The sequence below is a fragment of the Lactuca saligna genome, chromosome 5 (assembly GCF_052625555.1).
Source record: "Lactuca saligna cultivar CGN05327 chromosome 5, ASM5262555v1, whole genome shotgun sequence".
Classification (NCBI taxonomy): domain Eukaryota; kingdom Viridiplantae; phylum Streptophyta; class Magnoliopsida; order Asterales; family Asteraceae; genus Lactuca; species Lactuca saligna.
The window spans coordinates 245,424,405-245,445,072 of NC_136421.1; the positions used below are offsets into that span (position 1 = coordinate 245,424,405).

General features: G+C 36.8%; 1 protein-coding gene across 1 annotated transcript; it reads left to right on the forward strand.

Moving 5' to 3' along the window:
* Positions 1 to 5,469: 5,469 nt before the first annotated feature.
* On the forward strand, positions 5,470 to 7,679 carry LOC144997291 (SNF1-related protein kinase regulatory subunit gamma-1-like). The gene is made up of 7 exons (XM_078957156.1): positions 5,470 to 5,718; positions 5,815 to 5,999; positions 6,150 to 6,266; positions 6,407 to 6,565; positions 6,632 to 6,714; positions 6,802 to 6,993; positions 7,073 to 7,679. The coding sequence occupies exons 1-7, from the start codon at positions 5,478 to 5,480 to the stop codon at positions 7,452 to 7,454; spliced, it is 1,359 nt and encodes a 452-aa protein (XP_078813282.1). The 5' UTR covers positions 5,470 to 5,477; the 3' UTR covers positions 7,455 to 7,679.
* Positions 7,680 to 20,668: the final 12,989 nt, after the last annotated feature.

Genomic DNA, 20,668 nt, shown 5'->3' on the forward strand with positions numbered 1-20,668 from the left:
TTCCCCCTTTACCGTCGTCATCCAACTTACACTCACCTACATGTTTTTGGTTGTACATGTTATTCCAACCTATCAACTATTTAACCTAATAAACTCAGTTGACACTCCACCCAATGTGTTTTTCTTGGATACCCATAAGATTTCCATGGATACAGGTGCCTTAATCCACTCACATGAAAAATAATCCTTTCTCACCATGTGGTGTTCAATGAGAACTTTTTCCCTCTAAACGAACCCACTCAAACAACTACATACTCCTTTCTTGATTATGACCAACTCCCTCACGTGTTCACCTAACACTTAAGGCCTGCTTATTAGTCCACTCATTCAGCCCAACTACCTCCTTCACCACCTGTAACACCCGATTTTGAAAGTGTTCAATTGTGTCTTCGAAGACCAAGGGTATAAGTGTAATCTGGCGATTCGGTCTTTTATGGGTCTCGAGTCTTACTCGGAAGGTTGTAGGGTTTGGGTGGATCTGAGAGCATAGGATTTCTCACACCTTTTCGTGGATATGAAGTTCGTTGGAAACAGACTTAGAACGAAGAAGTTATAGTACTTTGAAGTTGTTGGCAAGATTGGTCTTTGAATGAGAAGCTTGCATTTCAGCCCATGCATGCAAGGTGGCAGCCAGGTGAGTACGCCCAACGTAGTGCTGGTTAATAAATCGCAGGTGTTAGAGACGTACGCCCAACCTACGAGAAGTACGCCTAGCGTACGTCCAGGATCTCCAAAACCCTAATTTTACGGTTGGCTCACTATTTAAGCACTTTAAGTCCAGGGGGATGCGCCTCCTTTTCATTCTCAGAGTCTTAAACCCTAAATTCGAGTGATAGCTTCATCCAAGAGTGTTGTGAGCTTGGTGGGTGCATCTTGGGTGATTATGATGCATTTCAAGAAGATGAAACTTGTTGCAAAGATGGGAATCAAGGAGGATCTTGTGGATCTGGAATTTGGGACTCATTATCAGCTTGATGAAGGTATAAAGCTTTGATCTTGATAATTTATCTTCTTAGATCTATTAGAGTGAGTTTTTTGGACAATTTTGGTCCAAAGGTTTAAGCTTTGTGGTTCAATCCGAATTCTAGGACTTTGAGTTGTCACTCTTAGTGCTAAATGAGTCCCCAAGGTAGAAAGTTTCCATCTTGGAGGTCTTTATGGGTTCAGGTGTGAGTTAAGACCATTTACATGGAAGTAGATTGTCATTTTTGGAGTTTGAGCTTATGTGGGTCATGCAAAGCCATCGAGTAAGCAACTTTATGGTTTAAGATGTCAATAAGGACTTGGATCTATAATTGTAGCTTATGGAGTAGAGTATTAAGCACTTAATGGGAAAGTGACTTAACAGGGGGATTACGTTGAGCGTACATGCAGGTACACCCAACGTACTTACCATTTGACTTGTACGCTTAGCGTACATAAGAGTACGCCCAACGTACTCATCAGATATGGGTTTGGGCTGTTTTGGGCCTCGGTTTGGGCCATGCAAGGTATTTTGGTTCTTTGGGCCTTAGTGGGCCATCAAGAGTCAGATAATGTGTTCCAAGGAGATGTACGGGCTTAGGGTAAAGCCCATTAGAGGATTTGGGCCTAATTTGGCAAATTAGGCCATTAATGGGCCACTAGTGGGCTTGAAAAACCTACCTAGTGTTGGGCTTTCGTTTTGGAATTGGGCTTAAGTTTGGATCATACTGGGCTAGGGGTAGAATGGTCATTTTACCCCATGCATGGATTAAGTATTATGGTTTAGGACCCAATTGCTAATTGGGTATATTGTTTGGTAGAGGCAGCTCAGGAAGTTGGCGAGGCAACATCAAAGGATTTCTTCAGGAAGCTTCTACATTCAAGGTGAGTCTTCTCACCATACCAATGGGTCTTAGGCACCAAGGTTGGCCCATTTCATGTTATGTGGTACACTAGCTGTAGTAGAGATATGTGGTATGTAGTTAGCTTTATGCTAAGTGGTATGCTAGTGATTATATGATATGTGTTATGCTAGTTGTCTTTGTGATACTTGCATGGAAGACCTCGGGGGGAGCCCGTGGCATTGGATGTAAGACCATGTGGGGTAGCCCATGGTAGTCCTAGGTAAAGACCATGTGGGGTAGCCCATAACATTGGATGTAAGACCATGTAGGGTAGCCCATGGCAGTCCTAGGTAAAGACCATGTGGGGTAGCCCATGTCATTGGATGTAAGACCATATGGGGTAGGCTATAGTAGTCCTAGGTAAGTACCATGTAGGGTAGCCCATGACATTCTTACAGGTTTTGTATGTAAGGCTTATGTGTTATATGTAGCTTTTATAGCTAGCAGGAAAATGTGACACATATAGCTTTTATAGCAGCAAGATATGTGATATGTGGTTTGTGTATATGGTATGCTCTAGGAAACTCACTAAGCTTCGTGCTTACAGGTTTTGTTTATGGTTTTAGGTATCATCGTTTTGGAAAGGAAGGACTCGGATTGATCGTAGTGCACACACCTATGATTTCTGCAATGAATGATTTTGGGATGAACTCTGATAAATGTTTTACTTAATGATGATTTTAATTGTTTAGAAACAATGGTATTAATGTTTTAGCTATATTAAAAATGAAAATTTTACCCTTGATTTTTGGGTCGTTACACCACCAAACTCTCCTGCATCACCCTCCCCTACCCAAACCAACCCTATAACCTCGGCGACTCAATCAACCAACCTTTAGTCTCCTACACAGCCTTTCATCGAACATCTAAACCATTAACCGATGACTACCCCGAGCCAAATATGGAATTTCCAAACCCAAAGTACGCTTAAACTTACATACTACCATCAGACACAACATCTCTCTTATTCCCAAATCCTACCAGATTTCCACGTCAGAATCACATTGGAAAAATGCCATGACTACCGAATATAATGCTCTTAAAGATAACGATACGTGGGAACTTGTGCCTCGCCCAACTAATAGCCCGGTTATTGTCGCTACAATGAAGCGAATTATGGCTTTGTGTGACAACAGTCAAAACTCAGTTTAGGACTCATCTAGAACCTTGTCATTTCCATGCGTGCACATAACTTGGCTTTAGATGCAACAAGTTGAGCTAGATCACGACTTAATAGATCCCTTGAAACAAGTAGTATAACTTAGCTTATATTAAGCAATCATATTGATATGTGAATAATCTAACTAGGTTGTAAAGTGTAAAAGTTCAATCTCAAAACTAAACACAAAAACCATGTTCGGAAGATCAAAGCTCATGGGTATGTAGAATACCCTAATTTCTTAATCGGAACATATGATGTGCTTAATTAGTTTGATAACTTATCAAACTCAATTTAATTAAATCATAATTTGATTTAATTATAAGTTGAAAATAATATCCACACATCATAATTTGAATTATGCGCCAAAAATATAATCCAAGGATTGTTTAATCCTACATTCATATGTTATGAACCTTTATTTCATTTATTTGAAATATAAAAATTTAATTTTTTATAAAAATCAAATCATAAGTTATCATTTTTATATCTTAATTCAAGATAATTCAAGCTTATGAATTTACTTCTAAAAACAAGTAGTTCAACAAAAATCAAGAAATAAACTCTTGGAAGTTTATGAAAATACTTAGAGTTTTTATAAAAAATAAAGCCTAATATTTATAAAAGTTAACGGAAGACTCTAAGATGATACCCTTAGCAAGAAAAGTCTCATAATAACCCTCTCACCTCCCAAAAAATTCGGCCATACACAACCTCTTATTCACACTCTCTCACTCATTACATCTTATCCCCTATATTGCAAAATTCGAGACCGGATTTTGCATATTAATATGAGAACAAAAAAGGGATCTTAGAGACATATTCTCTTGGAGAGATTTTTCCATTCCGTTTTTCATAAGTTAGCTCACATTTCTGATTTTACTGAATTATACAGTTCAACTATTGAGTGTTCAGTTTGTGAAGAATGTTAATCCGTATGTATCATCTCCCTCACATATCTCAAAATTGTCTTATTTTCTACTAAACACATGTTACAAACAACAATAACAAACAAAAACTCAACAAGACAATGTATCAAATGGCTCATGCAAGGATCAAGAACGAAGAACAAAACAAACAAACAAACAAACAAATACCTGATTCCAAACAACAAAAACGTTTGATGGTCCTGGGAAATCAAAAAACACAAAAAGAAGCAACCGATGTTGAAAAAGTTCAGTAAAAATGAATAAGGATTTCATCAAACATTTCATATGCAAAATCCAAAACTAAGAATTCTGTTAAATAAAAAAAATTACCTATGTAATCAATAACATTTAATGTACCACCAAATTCTTGTTTAAAAATTATAAATAAGACAACCACAACAAATTAGCATAACATTTTGTTTAAAATTTGAATCAGGTGACGATTTTATTGGTAGCTGATAGCAACAACAACGACGTAGGAGTAGTTCATCTTTTGAATTTCAAAATGACGGGTTATTGTTGATTATGTTTAAAAAAAGTGAAATTAGGGGAGAGAGATACGAGACGACCAATCAACAAATTAGGATATGATTTTGTTTAGAATTTGAATGTGATTTGAAATCTAGAGTAAACTTATACGATTGCATTTAACTTGGCCGGGAAAAAAAAGGGTTATGAGGTTGCCACATGTCAAAATATAGTCTAGAAAAATAACATGTGTACACAACCACAAACATCATCCGGGTGCATAGTGGTTGGTAGTGGTCATGGTGAATTGTTATGTATACCCACGAAGACCACATCCAGTGCAATTCTTTCTCTTTCTCTCTTTAACTCTTTCTACCTCTCTTTACAATAATATATATATATATATATATATATATATAAAAGAAAGATATAATGGTGGGTATCCATAAGTTTAATGGTTGGATATGATGATAAGGTGACACACCATTATAATAGTTATTGTAGATGACCTTAGAAAAGGTAGACTAGTTTATTTTCCCTATATATACTAATTCAACATTAACTCTTATACGACTTGATAAAAATACTTTTTTTATTCTATTTTTTTTTTTGTGGAAAACTAGTAACAATACAAAAATAAATGATAATAGCAGCAAAGCCTTTAGCGGCGATAGAAAACAAACATAATTTTTGTCGCTGCTAAAAGCATGTTTCACCGCTAAAAGGAAGCATAAAAGCTTTTGTTGACGATCTTTTAGCCGCGACGACCGTCGCCGCTAAAGGTCAAAATTCTTGTAGCTTAGGTTTAACTAGTTAGTTTGGGTTAAAAACCTCATTTTTGTGGTATGTAATTTTTCAAACTAGGTCTTTACAAATTTGGATATGACTGGATTGTTAAATTTTTTTATCAAAATCATTTTAACATTTTATTTTATCGAGACATAAAATACACAGAGTCACAATGTATAACACGTGGCAAGAAAATACACGTGTACATTCCATAACCATAACCAACATATCATAACCGAACCAGAAGCATGAAGAAACGAAAAAATGCAAATGGATCTGAGAAAGGTGGAAGAAATAGTGAACGATTCCAAAGGTGGAATCATCGAGAAGAAAGAGGCAATCGTATCAACCCTATCCAATCCCAATCCCAATTCCGACACCGATTCCGACGCCGGTGTTTCCAATCCGACAACACCACCGGTGGATGCCGCCAGTGCTCTTCAACTCTTCCTTGATCATATCCCTATCTCCTCCATTCCTGGAATCCACAATTCCCCCTCCACAGGTACACTTTCCAATCGCAAATCCATTATGAACGAACACCAAATTAGGGTTTTCGGATGGATGATATGATTGACGTTGTGATTTGAATTTATGGCAGTTCTGGTTGTGAGAACGCAGGAATGTGTAAAGGATGTGATCAAGATGTTGTATGAGAAGAATGTGAGTGGAGCCCTGGTTGCAGACGGTTTGGAACCAGATCCGACCACCACCTTCACCACATCATTCTCACATCCCTACGTTGGGTTCATAAGCTTCTCTAATATGGTTCTTTGGACTCTCCAGGTAGTTCCTTGCTTTGATTCTTTTTGCATTTTTTCAATCGGTAAAAAAAGTTTGTGTTTGATTTTGCTGGTTAAACTCATCAACTATGATATCTGAAAATTTGCATGGTTTTGATTGAAACATGATGCTTGACGAACTACTCCGTTCTAGGAATTCAAAAAACATCATTTTGGGAGCGAGAAAGATAATGCTAAAAGAACGAAGAAGACGAAGCCACAAGGATTCTTCTCCTTGCTCAATCAAACTCCAATTGTTTCAGAGACTAAGGTCAGGTGTTCTCTTTAAACTGTTTCAACATTGACATTACATACCTTATGCATGAATTACTATCTGATTCTTCTTTTTCTCACTCCCATCTAGTGTTGTTGTATATACATTCTTTGATATGATTGACTGATGTGCTCCAGATAGGCGAACTAGCAGCGTCATTTATGTGGGATCCGGTGTTCCCTGTAAAACGAGACCAGACGCTATTTCATGTTCTTTTGTTATTATCTAAACACCGGCCAAGCGTGGTCCCCGTGACCCAACATTCCAATTCAAAAGTCGTGGGTTTTGTTACAGAGGTAACTATCCTCACCTAATAACGCACACCAAACATAGAAGCTTAAGTTTGACATTTGTTTTGATAGAATTCGGTAAACCATGTACTCCTACAATCGAGCGGACTTGAGTGGTTTGACAGCATTGCAGACAAACCATTGTCGGATTTCAGGTTGAAAGAAATATTTGTCAAATTGGTTAACCAATATAATATATTTCCTTTTGTCAATTCAGCTAATTTTCAAATACACGTGTACAGGTTTGACCACAATGACCAAGTTGTTTCAATCTACAATGATCAAACCATTGCAGACGCGGTTCATGTTTTATGGAAGAAAAAAGTATGTGCGGTTGCAGTAGTGAAACGACAAACCGAGAAACTCATTGGATGCGTCCGAGTCAGCGACATTCACCGCCTATTGGGTGATGATCGTATTTTTACCGATAGAGAGTACGTACTCTTATTTTTATCTGTTTAACCGGTTACCAGTTATCTGTTATCAGTAACCAGTAGTGTTTATTGTTTATAGGGATACGAGAGTGGAGCAATTTATACACATAGACACGGGTCCAGCCCTTGATGACATTGACCATGATCTTGGGGCGTTGATATCGGCTGGGACGCTTGTGTTGAAAGACAAGTTTGGGCCGAGAATGGACTCGCCGGTTACAAATATGGAAAAGGATACATTGAAGGAAGCTATGAAGAATTTGGCAGAGAAGAAAAGTGATTTTAGTTTTCTTGTAGATGAGTGTGGAAGAGTGAAAGGAGTGCTTACATTGAGGGACATGCTTGTGGAGTTTGCTCCCCCTTGTATGGACTCGAGGATTGATGGAGGTGGTTTCTTTGACATGGCTTTGAAGGAGTCTGGGTGCACAATTAAAGATGGAACCATGGTTCAATTGAAATGAAAATGATTGAACCATGGTTCATTCGTGGATGTTATTTAGTTTGTCCCATGAGAAATTGTAATTAGTTATACAATATGGTTTTAAGTTAACTCAACTTTATATTAAAAGATTGTAGTTAGTTTTGGACTAATGGACTTTAGGTGCCATCAAGTACTTTTATGTTTGATTTGGTTATCTGTTAACCATTTTTTTGTACATGAACGTACATAGGCAAATAACTATCTTTAGTTACCGAGAAGTGTTTATTCCGAGTTGTATTTTTGGATTTGGCAACACCAATAATTAGATCGGTAATAGTCTAGTTTGAAGTTTTGGTTATTAAACCTTATTTTCAATCCAATTCAAATTTTAACTAGAAAATTATATATAAAAATTATATCAATGTTAATCTCATTTTTTTTAATAAAGATAAAATATATTTATTTCAAAATTACTTTTGGTTTATAAAAAATAATTTAATTCCATCCTTGAGTGGTTAACATGTGGGAAATAAAAAGATACAGAAATAGGCGAGCTGCACATGTGGGCATGAGGAGATCTTGGAAGGTTTCTTTCATTTTTTAAAAATGTTTTATTATTCTTTTCATAAAAGATACATATTGCATTTAATCTTAAACCTTAAGCTATGGTGTATCATAACACAAAAAATCCAACCATCTAAATACTCTTAATTTTTTTAAAATAATGTTAAAAGTTAGAAAGAGAAAGAAAAAATAAAAAGACTTGTTATGTAATGTTACCATCACCATAATCGATAACTCCACGCTTCCATGCATAACCCAATATAACATGATGTCTTAGGTTCATACTTTATAACATATGACACCTCATCATAAGACACTTGGGTTCACATGTTATAATGACACATTATCATAAAACATGGTGCATTACATTTAGGGGTTGTTTGGGGTATCTTTTCAAAGGCCAAAAGAACTTTTGGAAAAAGTTCCAAAAAGTCAAGTTTCCCTCATTTTTCCAAAAAATAAGTTTTCACTCTTTAAAAAATCCAAAAGGAGTTTTTAAGAAGTTTTTCCCAAACATCTTTTGCATGTTATCTTTTCTAAAAGTTATTTTCCCTCTCAAAAAGATATCCCAAACACCCCCTTATACTATATATTTTATACATATTTTTTCCACGTGTTTTTCTGTAAATAATATCATATGTTCCACTCCAAAAATTAATAATATCATATATCATTTAGATCAATTAGTTAACAATGCCTCTAGAGGTGATAATTTTGTTATTTTTACTTAAAAACCCGGATTCAACCTATAATTTATTTTTAATGTAAGGTTTTTTTTGGATCTACTATACACAAAACTAATCAAAAAATATCAAAAATTAACTAAAATACTGCACAAATCGATTATGTAATAAAAAATTAATTATTACTTCTATAATCAAAATTTAAAATACATTTGTTAAAAAAATAGAAAAGCAAAAGAAGCACACGAGATCAAAATGTTCACTCTCGGGTAATGAATTTGAAGCTTTGGATTTTGAAACTTATGCCGATTTTTATGGCGAAAGTGAAATAAATAAAAATTTAGGGTAGACAACAAAAGCACCGTTTTAAACTACTTCATATCAAGTTAGCTCCACCACCCGTAAACCCTAAATCAACATAATAACAGAAGTCCCCTTCCCTAAACCCTACTTCCTCCGTGAATAGAAGCTAACGATGGGTGGAAAGGCCAGGGGAAAGCATCGTTTGGATAAGTTTTACCACTTGGCCAAAGAACATGGCTACCGTTCTCGCGCTGTTTGGAAAGTTATTCAGCTTGATTCCAAATACACTTTCCTTCGTGAGTTTTTTTCCGTCCACATTTACCCTTTTAACTTGTTAAACTGTACACGTTCAGTCATTATGACTGATTTCTGCAGGTTAGCCGAGAAAAATGACTTAATAGGGTAATATATTTCTCATTTTGTACACATTTAGTCCTTAATATTTTTGTACACATTTCGTCATTTATATTTTTTGTTTAAAATAAGTCATTTTTGTTTTTGTACTCATTCTGTACTTATGAATGACTTCTTTAAGTTTTTCTCACGACATCTTACGTGGGACAATCATTAATGAAATGTGTGGGCTGTTGATATTTATGTGTAACGTTTCATTTGCACAACCAAAAATTTTAATTTTTAAATAAGGCAAAATGTGACATCCCCAAAATCACGGCCAGAAAAGACCGATTTTGTTTATACTTTATAAAAATCAGAGTACTTCATTTTATAAAAAGGTTGCGGAATTTGTTTCCAGAAAAACATGGTAAATAAGTTATTAAAACATTTTCGAAGAAACGTATTTATTTCATTTTAAAACGTTTGGGATGTCATCGTTAATACAGGAACATAAGCATAAACAGAACTTACAATTATTCACACTAGTGGTCTACATCTCTTTAAATCTCTCAGTGTAATGTCACTTCATATCAACACCTGTGATATAAATAAATTGAGTGGTTCAGGTTGGGAAACCTGGTGAGCACATAGGGATTTCAATCCCACAATGTTATACCATATATATAGTTTAAAACTCACAAAATATACAATTTCACCATATATATATATAAACAACTCTTATCCCACCCCGTCGATCCTCGCAACGAGGCTATCCATACTCTCGGACCTAAGATTAGTCGTTTTACCTACTCCATACTCCCGGATCAGAAATGAACGAATTTACCAAATCCTTACTCTCGGACTAGGGACGAATGACTAATCCATACTCTCGGATTAAAGATGAATGATTATGCCTAATCCATACTCTCGGACTAGGGACAATAGCTAATCCATACTCTCGGATTAACAACGAATGATTATGCCTAATCCATATTCTCGGACTAGGGACAATGACTATGTCTAATCCATACTCCCGGATAAGTGACATATACTAACTTCTATTCTCTGAGTTTAACTCACTTGTACTCGTAAGAATATACTACCCAATATTCCTCATATTTAATTTAGGTCTACTCTTTATCCTAAATTATCAAATATAATCAGGTATGTTCTTTAACACGAATTTCAAGCAACATCAATTAACTCGCACATAAACATATAATTAATACTTCAATCAATACTTGTATTAAAATCATGTTCATGAAAGGGACTATGCACTTACTTGAAAGGTGGTGACTCAGCACTCGGACAGCGCTTCGATACTCTCAAAACAATTTCCTTCGATAAAACCTAGTATCAATACCACTAGGGTTTAGTCTAACGATAACCGTGACTAATTAATAGTCTAGCTATTATTATTATTATATAAGCGTTAAATAACACTCGATATAACTCATAATAATAGCCCAAATAATTATTTTCAGGTCCTAATAATGTTACTATAATTAATTAGAAGTTATATTAAAACTAGCGTAGGCGTAGCTCACTTACAACGGGTTTTCGCAAAACCGGGTTTCACTAGAGCAGCGTTTCCCGAGCCGAAAGGCTCTTTTCTCAGAGCCGGCGGGCGCTCCGGGGCTTCCGCCTCGTGCTAGGGAGTTACGCTAGGCTTTAGGGGGTTAGGGAGGCTTAGAGAGAGAGTTTAGAGAGAGAAAGAAGAGGGATGAGGGGTGAGGAAATGAGGGAACCCGGTACCTCTATTTATAGGGGTGGAATCTGATGGACTCGCCGAGTAGGGGGGACCTACTCGCCGAGTTTGTCCATGTGGTGGTCTTCTGGTGGTGCCACGTCACCCCCTATCGCGTATCAGCCCTCAAACTTAGAAAAATCATAACTTTCGTATACGAGCTCCGTTTTCGACGTTCTTTATATCCACGCGTAGGTAAAATCTAGACTCCGTCGGCTAATTCTCGACCGATCTCAAATTTAACAGTAGGAGGCGTTTAGACTGTTAAATGACCGCGAAAAGTTCATAACTCCTTCATACGGACTCCGTTTTCGTCTGTCTTTTTACCGTTGAGTTCCTATTAATGAGATCTTCAACTCTCATTTAGGTCACGTAAGCCAAAAACCGCTCGAACTAAAATTCGAGTTTCAGGTCGTGCATTGCTAAGCCGAATTTAGAAAAATCATAACTTCTTCATACGAAGTCAGATTTGGGCGTTCTTTTTATCGATGTTCTTAGTTTAACATATTCTACGACTTTTGTTCAGATTGCTAAGGCTAAGAAGTCTTTTATCGTAAATTCACTATTTACGTCTCCCGGTGCCGTGCCGGTTTTGCCGTAAAACTTCGGCGGGCCATAACTTCTTCGTTATAGCTCGGATTTCGGCATTCTTTATATGTACGGAAACCTTGAGACATATTCCACAACTTGGTTAAGATCAATTATTCTAAATAATCTTTTGTCGAAAAGTCGTTTTCGACCCCTATTGCCTCTAAATTGACTAGCCCGGATCTACGGGCGTTACAATTATCTCCCCCTTAGGATGATTACGTCCCGGAATCATCAACGAAACATGGTTCGTATAATGACTCTATACGTCATCTCTTCATCCTAGGTAAAAATTATAATTTCTTTATTCCTTCAAGTCTATCTCTTAGACTTATTGACTGTAAGCAGTACCTAATCGTGCACCTGCTCTCTACCTCAGGTTAGACTCCAAATTATGATTTATCATCATGTGTTGCACTTTTAGACTCAGGTCTCTTAGAGTTAAATTCTAAAACAGACTATGCCTTCCTTCATGTCCTAATGTGATATAATCACACCTTAACATGTAGCATTTCTAGCTACCAACTTCTTTAACAACGAGCGCGATAGTTCTATTGATCGTTTTAAATTTCCATTGTTTGGTTTAAGTCGGACGCTTCATCAAACTTGGTTCTCTGAACCACGTAACCTACTTATCGTAGTCGGACTCAATGTGATATGACCACTAGGGTCGGGATAACAACAATCTTCTTAGTCATTACCGAAACAATGGTAACGACATACTTGAATAAAACGAAATCAATTATTGTCTTCTTGGTAACCTTGTGACTTTCCCTGATCCAAGTGTGAGTCCTGTGCTTCCGGTAGTATAGGCCTCTACTACCATTCACACCTACTCATACTCGTCCCAAGTATTGTCCCGCAGTTTTTCCAAGTCACCATACAAGAAAACCATACAACAACTTAACACATCAGATAACAAAACAAAGGTTTTATATTATTTCTTGAAACTGTTACATAGGTGTTCAAGTTCACCCTAGACTATGCCTCTAACGGGATACATCGTGAGGTACTATCTACACGATTACTCCATAACTCGATCCTCGGATGTCAAGCCTTCACTCTTGAATCCTCGCATTGTCATCTGCTTCGTCAAGGATCATTTGAAATGCTCTCGCCTTTGGCTTTGGTGGCACATTTGGCTTTGTAGCCCCTTCTCTCTTTGGGCAGTCTTGTTTGAAGTGTCCTTCTTCTCCACACTTAAAGCAGACTTCTCTCTTGGTTGTGCATTCGCTGGCGTAATGACCAGTCTTCCCGCATTTAAAGCATGTCGTATATTTAGAGCATTTCCCGATGTGCTTCTTTCTACACTTGTCACACCATTGCGTTCCTTCTTCAGACTTCGAGAATTTTCTCTTCTCGCTGGACCTTGAAGATCCTTCAAACTTTCTCTTCTCGCCAACCTTCATCTTGCTGGAGGATCTTCCCTTGATCATATCTTCGACAGACTTGGCAGCCCAGATAGTTGCCTCTAGAGTAGGTGCTTGACGCACTGGCACCGCGTACTCCCATGGAAGTCCTTTTGCGTACTTGTCGATTTTCGGCAGCTCATCCGGAACAAGACGCAAGGCGAACTCCATCTTCTCTGTGAAGTTGTTGGTGTATTCATCAATAGACGTGCTTCCTTTCTTCAAGGTAAGGAATTGGTTTTCTAGCTCAAGCAAATTTTGGGCTACTTATGTTTGAACTGCACCAAAAACTCTGCCCATGTCAGTTGTAGGGGCTCATTGGGGCTTAGAGTCTTCCCCAGAGTGTTCCACCAACGAATCGCGCCTCCTCTGAACTGGCGTACCGCAAACGTTGTTTGTAGTTTGCCTCTGCAACCACACGTCATGAAAGCTAACTCCATCTCTGAGATCCAATCCATGACCCCGATCGGATCTTCCTTTCCAGTGAAAGTCGATGGCTTGCAGGTCTGAAAATCCTTGTACTTGCATCCATTCCTCTTGACTTCTTCATCTTGATTGTTTCTTCTAATCATCGGTGGATCAACTTGACCAACGGTCCTGCTGCCGTTCCCTTCCTCAGACTGCCCGTCATTCAGCTCGGGCAGCTCAAAATAGGCATCGTAAGTTCCTCTCGAGCTTGTTGAAGTAAACGCCTTGTTTCCTCCATTTGACGATCCAACATCACCTGGATCATCGCTTGCACTCCGGCCATCGTTATTGGCTCAGCAGCGGCTACCACAACCGGTATATGCTCAATCACTGGGGGTTGGTTTCTATTCCCATTTGCGTTCACGTTTCCGCTACGGGTTCTTGCCATCTTGATCTATACACCGAATAAGGTGAATCTAGACCTTTACTTAGGATTGACGGTTAAATCATCCTTATCACTCCGAAACGTTTATATGCTAGTTCTAATATCGTAGTTAAACGCTTAGAATCCTAAACACATAAGGTTTCCAGATCCGGTCGGCAACAGACCATAGATCCGAATAAATAACAGCATATAAGGCATAAAGCATTTAGCACATAAAAGCATTTTAGGTATAATTCCTAAAATAATTTAGTGCACACTCCTCACAATCATTGCTTAGCATTCTAAGTTTAAGTCTACAAATAAATCCATATTCCTAGTTCGCTTAAACTAATGCTCTGATACCAACTGTGACATCCCCAAAATCACGGCCAGAAAAGACCGATTTTGTTTATGCTTTATAAAAACCAGAGTACTTCATTTTATAAAAAAGTTGCGGAATTTGTTCCCAGAAAAACATGGTAAATACGTTATTAAAACATTTTCGAATAAACGTATTTATTTCATTTTAAAACATTTGGGATGTCATCGTTAATACAGGAACATAAGCATAAACATAACTTACAATTATTCACACTAGTGGTCTACATCTCTTTAAATCTCTCAGTGTAATGTCACTTCATATCAACACCTGTGATATAAATAAATTGAGTGGTTCAGGTTGGGAAACCTGGTGAGCACATAGGGATTTCAATCCCACAATGTTATACCATATATATAGTTTAAAACTCACAAAATATACAATTTCACCATATATATATATAAACAACTCTTATCCCACCCCGTCGATCCTCGCAACGAGGCTATCCATACTCTCGGACCTAAGATTAGTCGTTTTACCTACTCCATACTCCCGGATCAGAAATGAACGAATTTACCAAATCCTTACTCTCGGACTAGGGACGAATGACTAATCCATACTCTCGGATTAAAGATGAATGATTATGCCTATTCCATACTCTCGGACTAGGGACAATAGCTAATCCATACTCTCGGATTAACGACGAATGATTATGCCTAATCCATATTCTCGGACTAGGGACAATGACTATGTCTAATCCATACTCCCGGATAAGTGACATATACTAACTTCTATTCTCTGAGTTTAACTCACTTGTACTCGTAAGAATATACTACCCAATATTCCTCATATTTAATTTAGGTCTACTCTTTATCCTAAATTATCAAATATAATCAGGTATGTTCTTTAACACGAATTTCAAGCAACATCAATTAACTCGCACATAAACATATAATTAATACTTCAATCAATACTTGTATTAAAATCATGTTCATGAAAGGGACTATGCACTTACTTGAAAGGTGGTGACTCAGCACTCGGACAGCGCTTCGATACTCTCAAAACAATTTCCTTCGATAAAACCTAGTATCAATACCACTAGGGTTTAGTCTAACGATAACCGTGACTAATTAATAGTCTAGCTATTATTATTATTATATAAGCGTTAAATAACACTCGATATAACTCATAATAATAGCCCAAATAATTATTTTCAGGTCCTAATAATGTTACTATAATTAATTAGAAACTATATTAAAACTAGCGTAGGCGTAGCTCACTTACAACGGGTTTTCGCCAAACCGGGCTTCGCTGGAGCAGCGTTTCCCGAGCCGAAAGGCTCTTTTCTCGGAGCCGGCGGGCACTCCGGGGCTTCCACCTCATGCTAGGGAGTTACGCTAGGCTTTAGGGGGTTAGGGAGGCTTAGAGAGAGAGTTTAGAGAGAGAAAGAAGAGGGATGAGGGGTGAGGAAATGAGGGAACCCGGTACCTCTATTTATAGGGGTGGAATCTGATGGACTCGCCGAGTAGGGGGACCTACTCGCCGAGTTGGTCCATGTGGTGGTCTTCTGGTGGTGCCACGTGTCCAATTCTGGTGGTGCCACATCACCCCCTATCGCGTATCAGCCCTCAAACTTAGAAAAATCATAACTTTCGCATACGAGCTCCGTTTTCGACGTTATTTATATCCACGCTTAGGTAAAATCAAGATCTACAACTTTCTTTCAGACTCCGTCGGCTAATTCTCGACCGATCTCAAATTTAACTGTAGGAGGCGTTTAGATTGTTAAATGACCGCGAAGAGTTCATAACTCCTTCATACGGACTTCGTTTTCGTCTGTCTTTTTACCGTTGAGTTCCTATTAATGAGATCTTCAACTCTCATTTAGGTCACGTAAGCCAAAAACCGCTCGAACTAAAATTCGAGTTTCAGGTCGTGCACTGCTAAGCCGAATCTTAGAAAAATCATAACTTCTTCATACGAAGTCAGATTTGGGCGTTCTTTTTATCGATGTTCTTAGTTTAACATATTCTATGACTTTTGTTCAGATTGCTGACGCTAAAAAGTCTTCTATCGTAAATTCACTATTTACGTCTCCCAGTGTCGTACCGGTTTTGCCGTAAAACTTCGGCGGGCCATAACTTCTTCGTTATAGCTCGGATTTTGGCATTCTTTATATGTACGGAAACCTTGATACATATTCCACAACTTGGTTAAGATCATTTATTCTAAATAATCTTTTGTCGAAAAGTCGTTTTCGACCCCTATTGCCTCTAAATTGACTAGCCCGGATCTACGGGTGTTACACAAAAGTCCTTAATGAATCCATTATAAAGAAAAAACATTTATTCCAAAATACATTTATCGAAAATCAGAGTCATATAAGAAACATAGAATCCTCAATACTGTTTATGAGTGTGTATAGTCATGCATTTGCATTCCCACAATCAACGATAGATACTGAAAGCAAAAACAACTGGGTAAACATAAAGTTTAGTGTGTTTCCCCTAAAATAATCGATACAACAAACGTCATGATATTATCATGCATAACGAGCCCACACTCATCAGATTGGAATACCTTGGTGATGGGTTTTGGTCATAAGACATCCTATGTTCTCATACAAACCCTAATGCTTGGATCTAGGTTTCTCTATTGTACATGCTTTGAATCCAAGACTATAAACCCTAATTCTAGCATGCAAGTAATCATATTAACATGTAATTAGGTTTAAGATCATACCTTGATTGTTATGTAGCAATAACAATCCCAAATCTCCTTGTATTGACTTTGGAATGCTTAGAGTCACAAGTGTCACTCCTCTAATGGCTTACAAACACCATAAGCAAATGGAGAAGGTATAAAGAGAGAGGTGAGAGGTTAGAATTCGTATCTAGGACCTCTTGGGAAGGGATACACGAATTCATGGCCCTAGGGGTGTTTATATAGGTGTAGAGATAGGGTTTCAGTCATTATCCTTATCTAGTTGATTATCCATTAAGCAACCAATAAGATAATCCTTGAATCCTTATCATACTCGAATTCTAAGGCTTTCCAACCTTAAATTCGTCCACCATATAAATAAGATAATCCTTACCTTATTTTGTAACTATCATATAATTACAAATCAGCCCCTCTAGTTTAATTAATTACATTTGATCACAAAACTAATTCTTAATTAATTATTGACCAATATTAATTAAACAAATATGATTTCTCCTTTAATATATTATTCTTATAACATATTAATAAATCATATGATCCTCTCTCTCTTTATTCATTTCTCCAATCAAGTTGCTTTGGTGAAGGCAACCCAAAAGGACCATGCACCATCGGGTCAAGTACATACCAAAATAGTTATGGACTTAGACACTAATCCAACAGTCTCCCACTTGGATAAGTCTAAAAACTATTCTGCGTATGACTTCAGATCCTGATCTGCAATCGTAGCTTTCCAAAGCCGCTATCAACTCTGATCATATCAGATACGCGTGTTCTTAGATAAGGGATCATATATTCCTCCATTCTAGATATCGTATGAGATATGATTTTTAATCATTCTCTTTGTACTACTTCTCGATTTCTGATTTATGATGTCAGACTAATTGAACAAATCAAATTAGCCCTAGCCCGGCCGAGCATTTACGTATGTCATCACTAAACCATCGAGGGGCCCAAAGATATCGCTTTTATTCTTTGAATAAAAGGAACGGATAAACTTTGATACAATGCTTGCTTGCACTCACTCACCGAATCACACACAACAATATGTTTTATAACACCAAGTTACTAGTGCGTTTACATATTATCAATGTGCAACCGATTCGCAAGATACAACTCACACATCTCGGTTTCAAGAATATAAGATGTTATCGTCTCACCAATCACTCGTAATACAATTCATGGAGTGATCCAAGTGAGCGTGGGTTTAATCCAATGCTCAAATCATATTCATAAGCACTCATGAACGTTGCAGCAAACATTTGCTTATGTCTAATACTCTTTTAGACAATCCACACACCAATTCATGACAGTCTTCATTCATATCTACTTCCAACATATGAACGACTGTGGCCCATTTGAATAATTCGATTATTCTTAATAAACTCAATTATTCTGGAAGTCAAAACATGCAAGGTGAAACACAAGAATAATACTAATCCCATATGGCCTCAAACCTTTGAGTATAAACAAAACACGTTTTATTTATCACCATATCGATTACTCATTATTTGTCGTTTCGGGTAATCAACTTTATACTTGAATTATTACACTTGTCCCATGCTCCTAGCATGCACACAATGTTTACCTATGGTTTTTACTTTGTGAAATAGACAAATTGAACACATTTCCAATCATTCTCATTTTACAACTCCAAATCCATTTTCTTAAGTGTAAGAATATCAAATTCTTGTTACCTATAGAATATACTAGATTCTAACACTTAATGCAACGATCCATTTGTAATGTCACTGCACCAAAGTCTCAAAGACTATTGCCAATGATATTACAAAGTCCTCTAACGTAGATTGTTACAAGACAATTCCTTAGATATGATGTCTCTCACTCAAAGTACATTCCTTTGAACATCCTTTTGCATAAAGGTTCTAATCTAGTCATAGATTTTCAATATTTACTTCCCAATATGGACACGCTTCCATATTTTCCATATGACAACTAATTTCTTAATAGAATCTTTTCTATTCATCATAATGTCAATATGGTCCCTTAATACCATGCTTCCAACTACTCACAAGCAACCAATCCTCGTCGAACTTTGGATTGTTCTTTGACAGTTGTTTAATTATTTTAGTCAAAACCGATTCTAGTCCCTTTTCCCTCTAAATGCGCTAGACATTTGGAAAATTTTATAATGGTCAAACATTAAAGCATTTGCAATCGATCCTATACCCGAAGCGTATGGGACACGATGCACAATGTTTTATTTGCTATGTTCTCAAAATTCGAATTGTGAAGAGGAATGCCGTAATCATAATCGAAATTTTAAGAACATACTATGTACCTTTGACTAAATTTATTAACATTCCACAACCTAATCCTTTAGATTTGAAATGAAGCATAATATTCTCTCCCTTAATTATAGCAAAACAACTATACAACCCTTACGACTTTGCAAGGTATAACTCTTGTTTTTCTATAATTAATATTGCCAACTTGCAAAACTTTCCATAATAATCATACAATCATAACTTTTATGCTCCCACTATCATAATGATTATTATAAAACATAACACTTATGCTCCCACTAGCTTCGACATGTATTCATAAACATCTTAACTTTTAGAAAAACAATACTTATTGAATTTCTTAAGTTCATGTTTCTAATACTTAGTGCTTTGATAATCTTTTATCAAGGCTTCTTGAACTTATACACTTTTGCCTTAGATAGTTCATATGTGTGTCTTAACAATTAAGACTAATTGCCAAACTTCACAATTCAAATTATGGAAAGGGATGCCGTAACCATGATCGAATTCGAGAATGCAATTTTACAATCACTATCTTTTAAAATCTTTCTTAGTGAAAGCATTTCCTCACAATTCATTTTCATGAAGGAGGAAATCTTATGACACTTAGATTTAAACGGTGTATGTGTTCCTATCCATGTGAATTTGTTAAAAACCAAAGTTTACGACAAATTCAAACTCATATGGATCGAACTTTCTTAATCTTGATCTCTTGCCTTATGGTAGCACAGCTGCCCACCACGTCTTCCAAATAGTTAAGTAGCTCACCTTTTCCTATCAATGTACTTTCCATTGATCAAGGTCTTTGCCTTTTATGCATTCAAATGAGAACTTATAGGACTCACATGTATAATTAACTCGATTGGATTGGCACAGAAACAAAATAATGTCTTCACGATAGGTTGTAAACCTCAACTCATGTGCTAGTGATGATCGATAAGGCTTATTTGATTTGTTCTTGAAACTTTTTCAAGACTATTAAGACTCCCACTGACTCCTTGACATATACGATTCTCTTATCAAAACATTTCTTGACAAACAAATATTCAAGAGTTAGTGTAGCTTATATCAAAACAAAACACTTCATAATTTTGGTCTTAGTTGGTCTTTGTCTTATCCAAGACATCACAACTTTCCACAATTGATGAATGTTATAAACCTTCTTAATACTATTCACTCAATGTCACAATCTTGACTTTAAGACTTGTTTTGGAACGAAGTATGATTGACTTCTTGATTTGACCATTTCTTCAATCTTTGATTCCTCTTCTTGGACATACAATTGTACCAAGACTCATTAGAGGATCAATTGAGATATGGTTCTTAATCATTAAGACCTATCATAAAGCATAAAAGCTACTCTCCCTTCTTCTTAGAATGGAGAAACTCTTATCTTTCTGCCTACTTGATTCTTCTTATTCGTTTTGCTATTGATCTAAACCCTTTAATCAATTCAAAATTACACTTAATCTTGTAAGTGTAATC

Excerpts from the sequence above, each read along its gene's own strand:
- LOC144997291 (XM_078957156.1), top strand. The coding sequence starts at position 5,478 with ATGCAAATGGATCTGAGAAAGGTGGAAGAAATAGTGAACGATTCCAAA. Across the intron at positions 5,719-5,814 it reads CCACAATTCCCCCTCCACAG|TTCTGGTTGTGAGAACGCAG; the intron begins GTACACTTTCCA and ends AATTTATGGCAG. Across the intron at positions 6,267-6,406 it reads CAATTGTTTCAGAGACTAAG|ATAGGCGAACTAGCAGCGTC; the intron begins GTCAGGTGTTCT and ends GATGTGCTCCAG.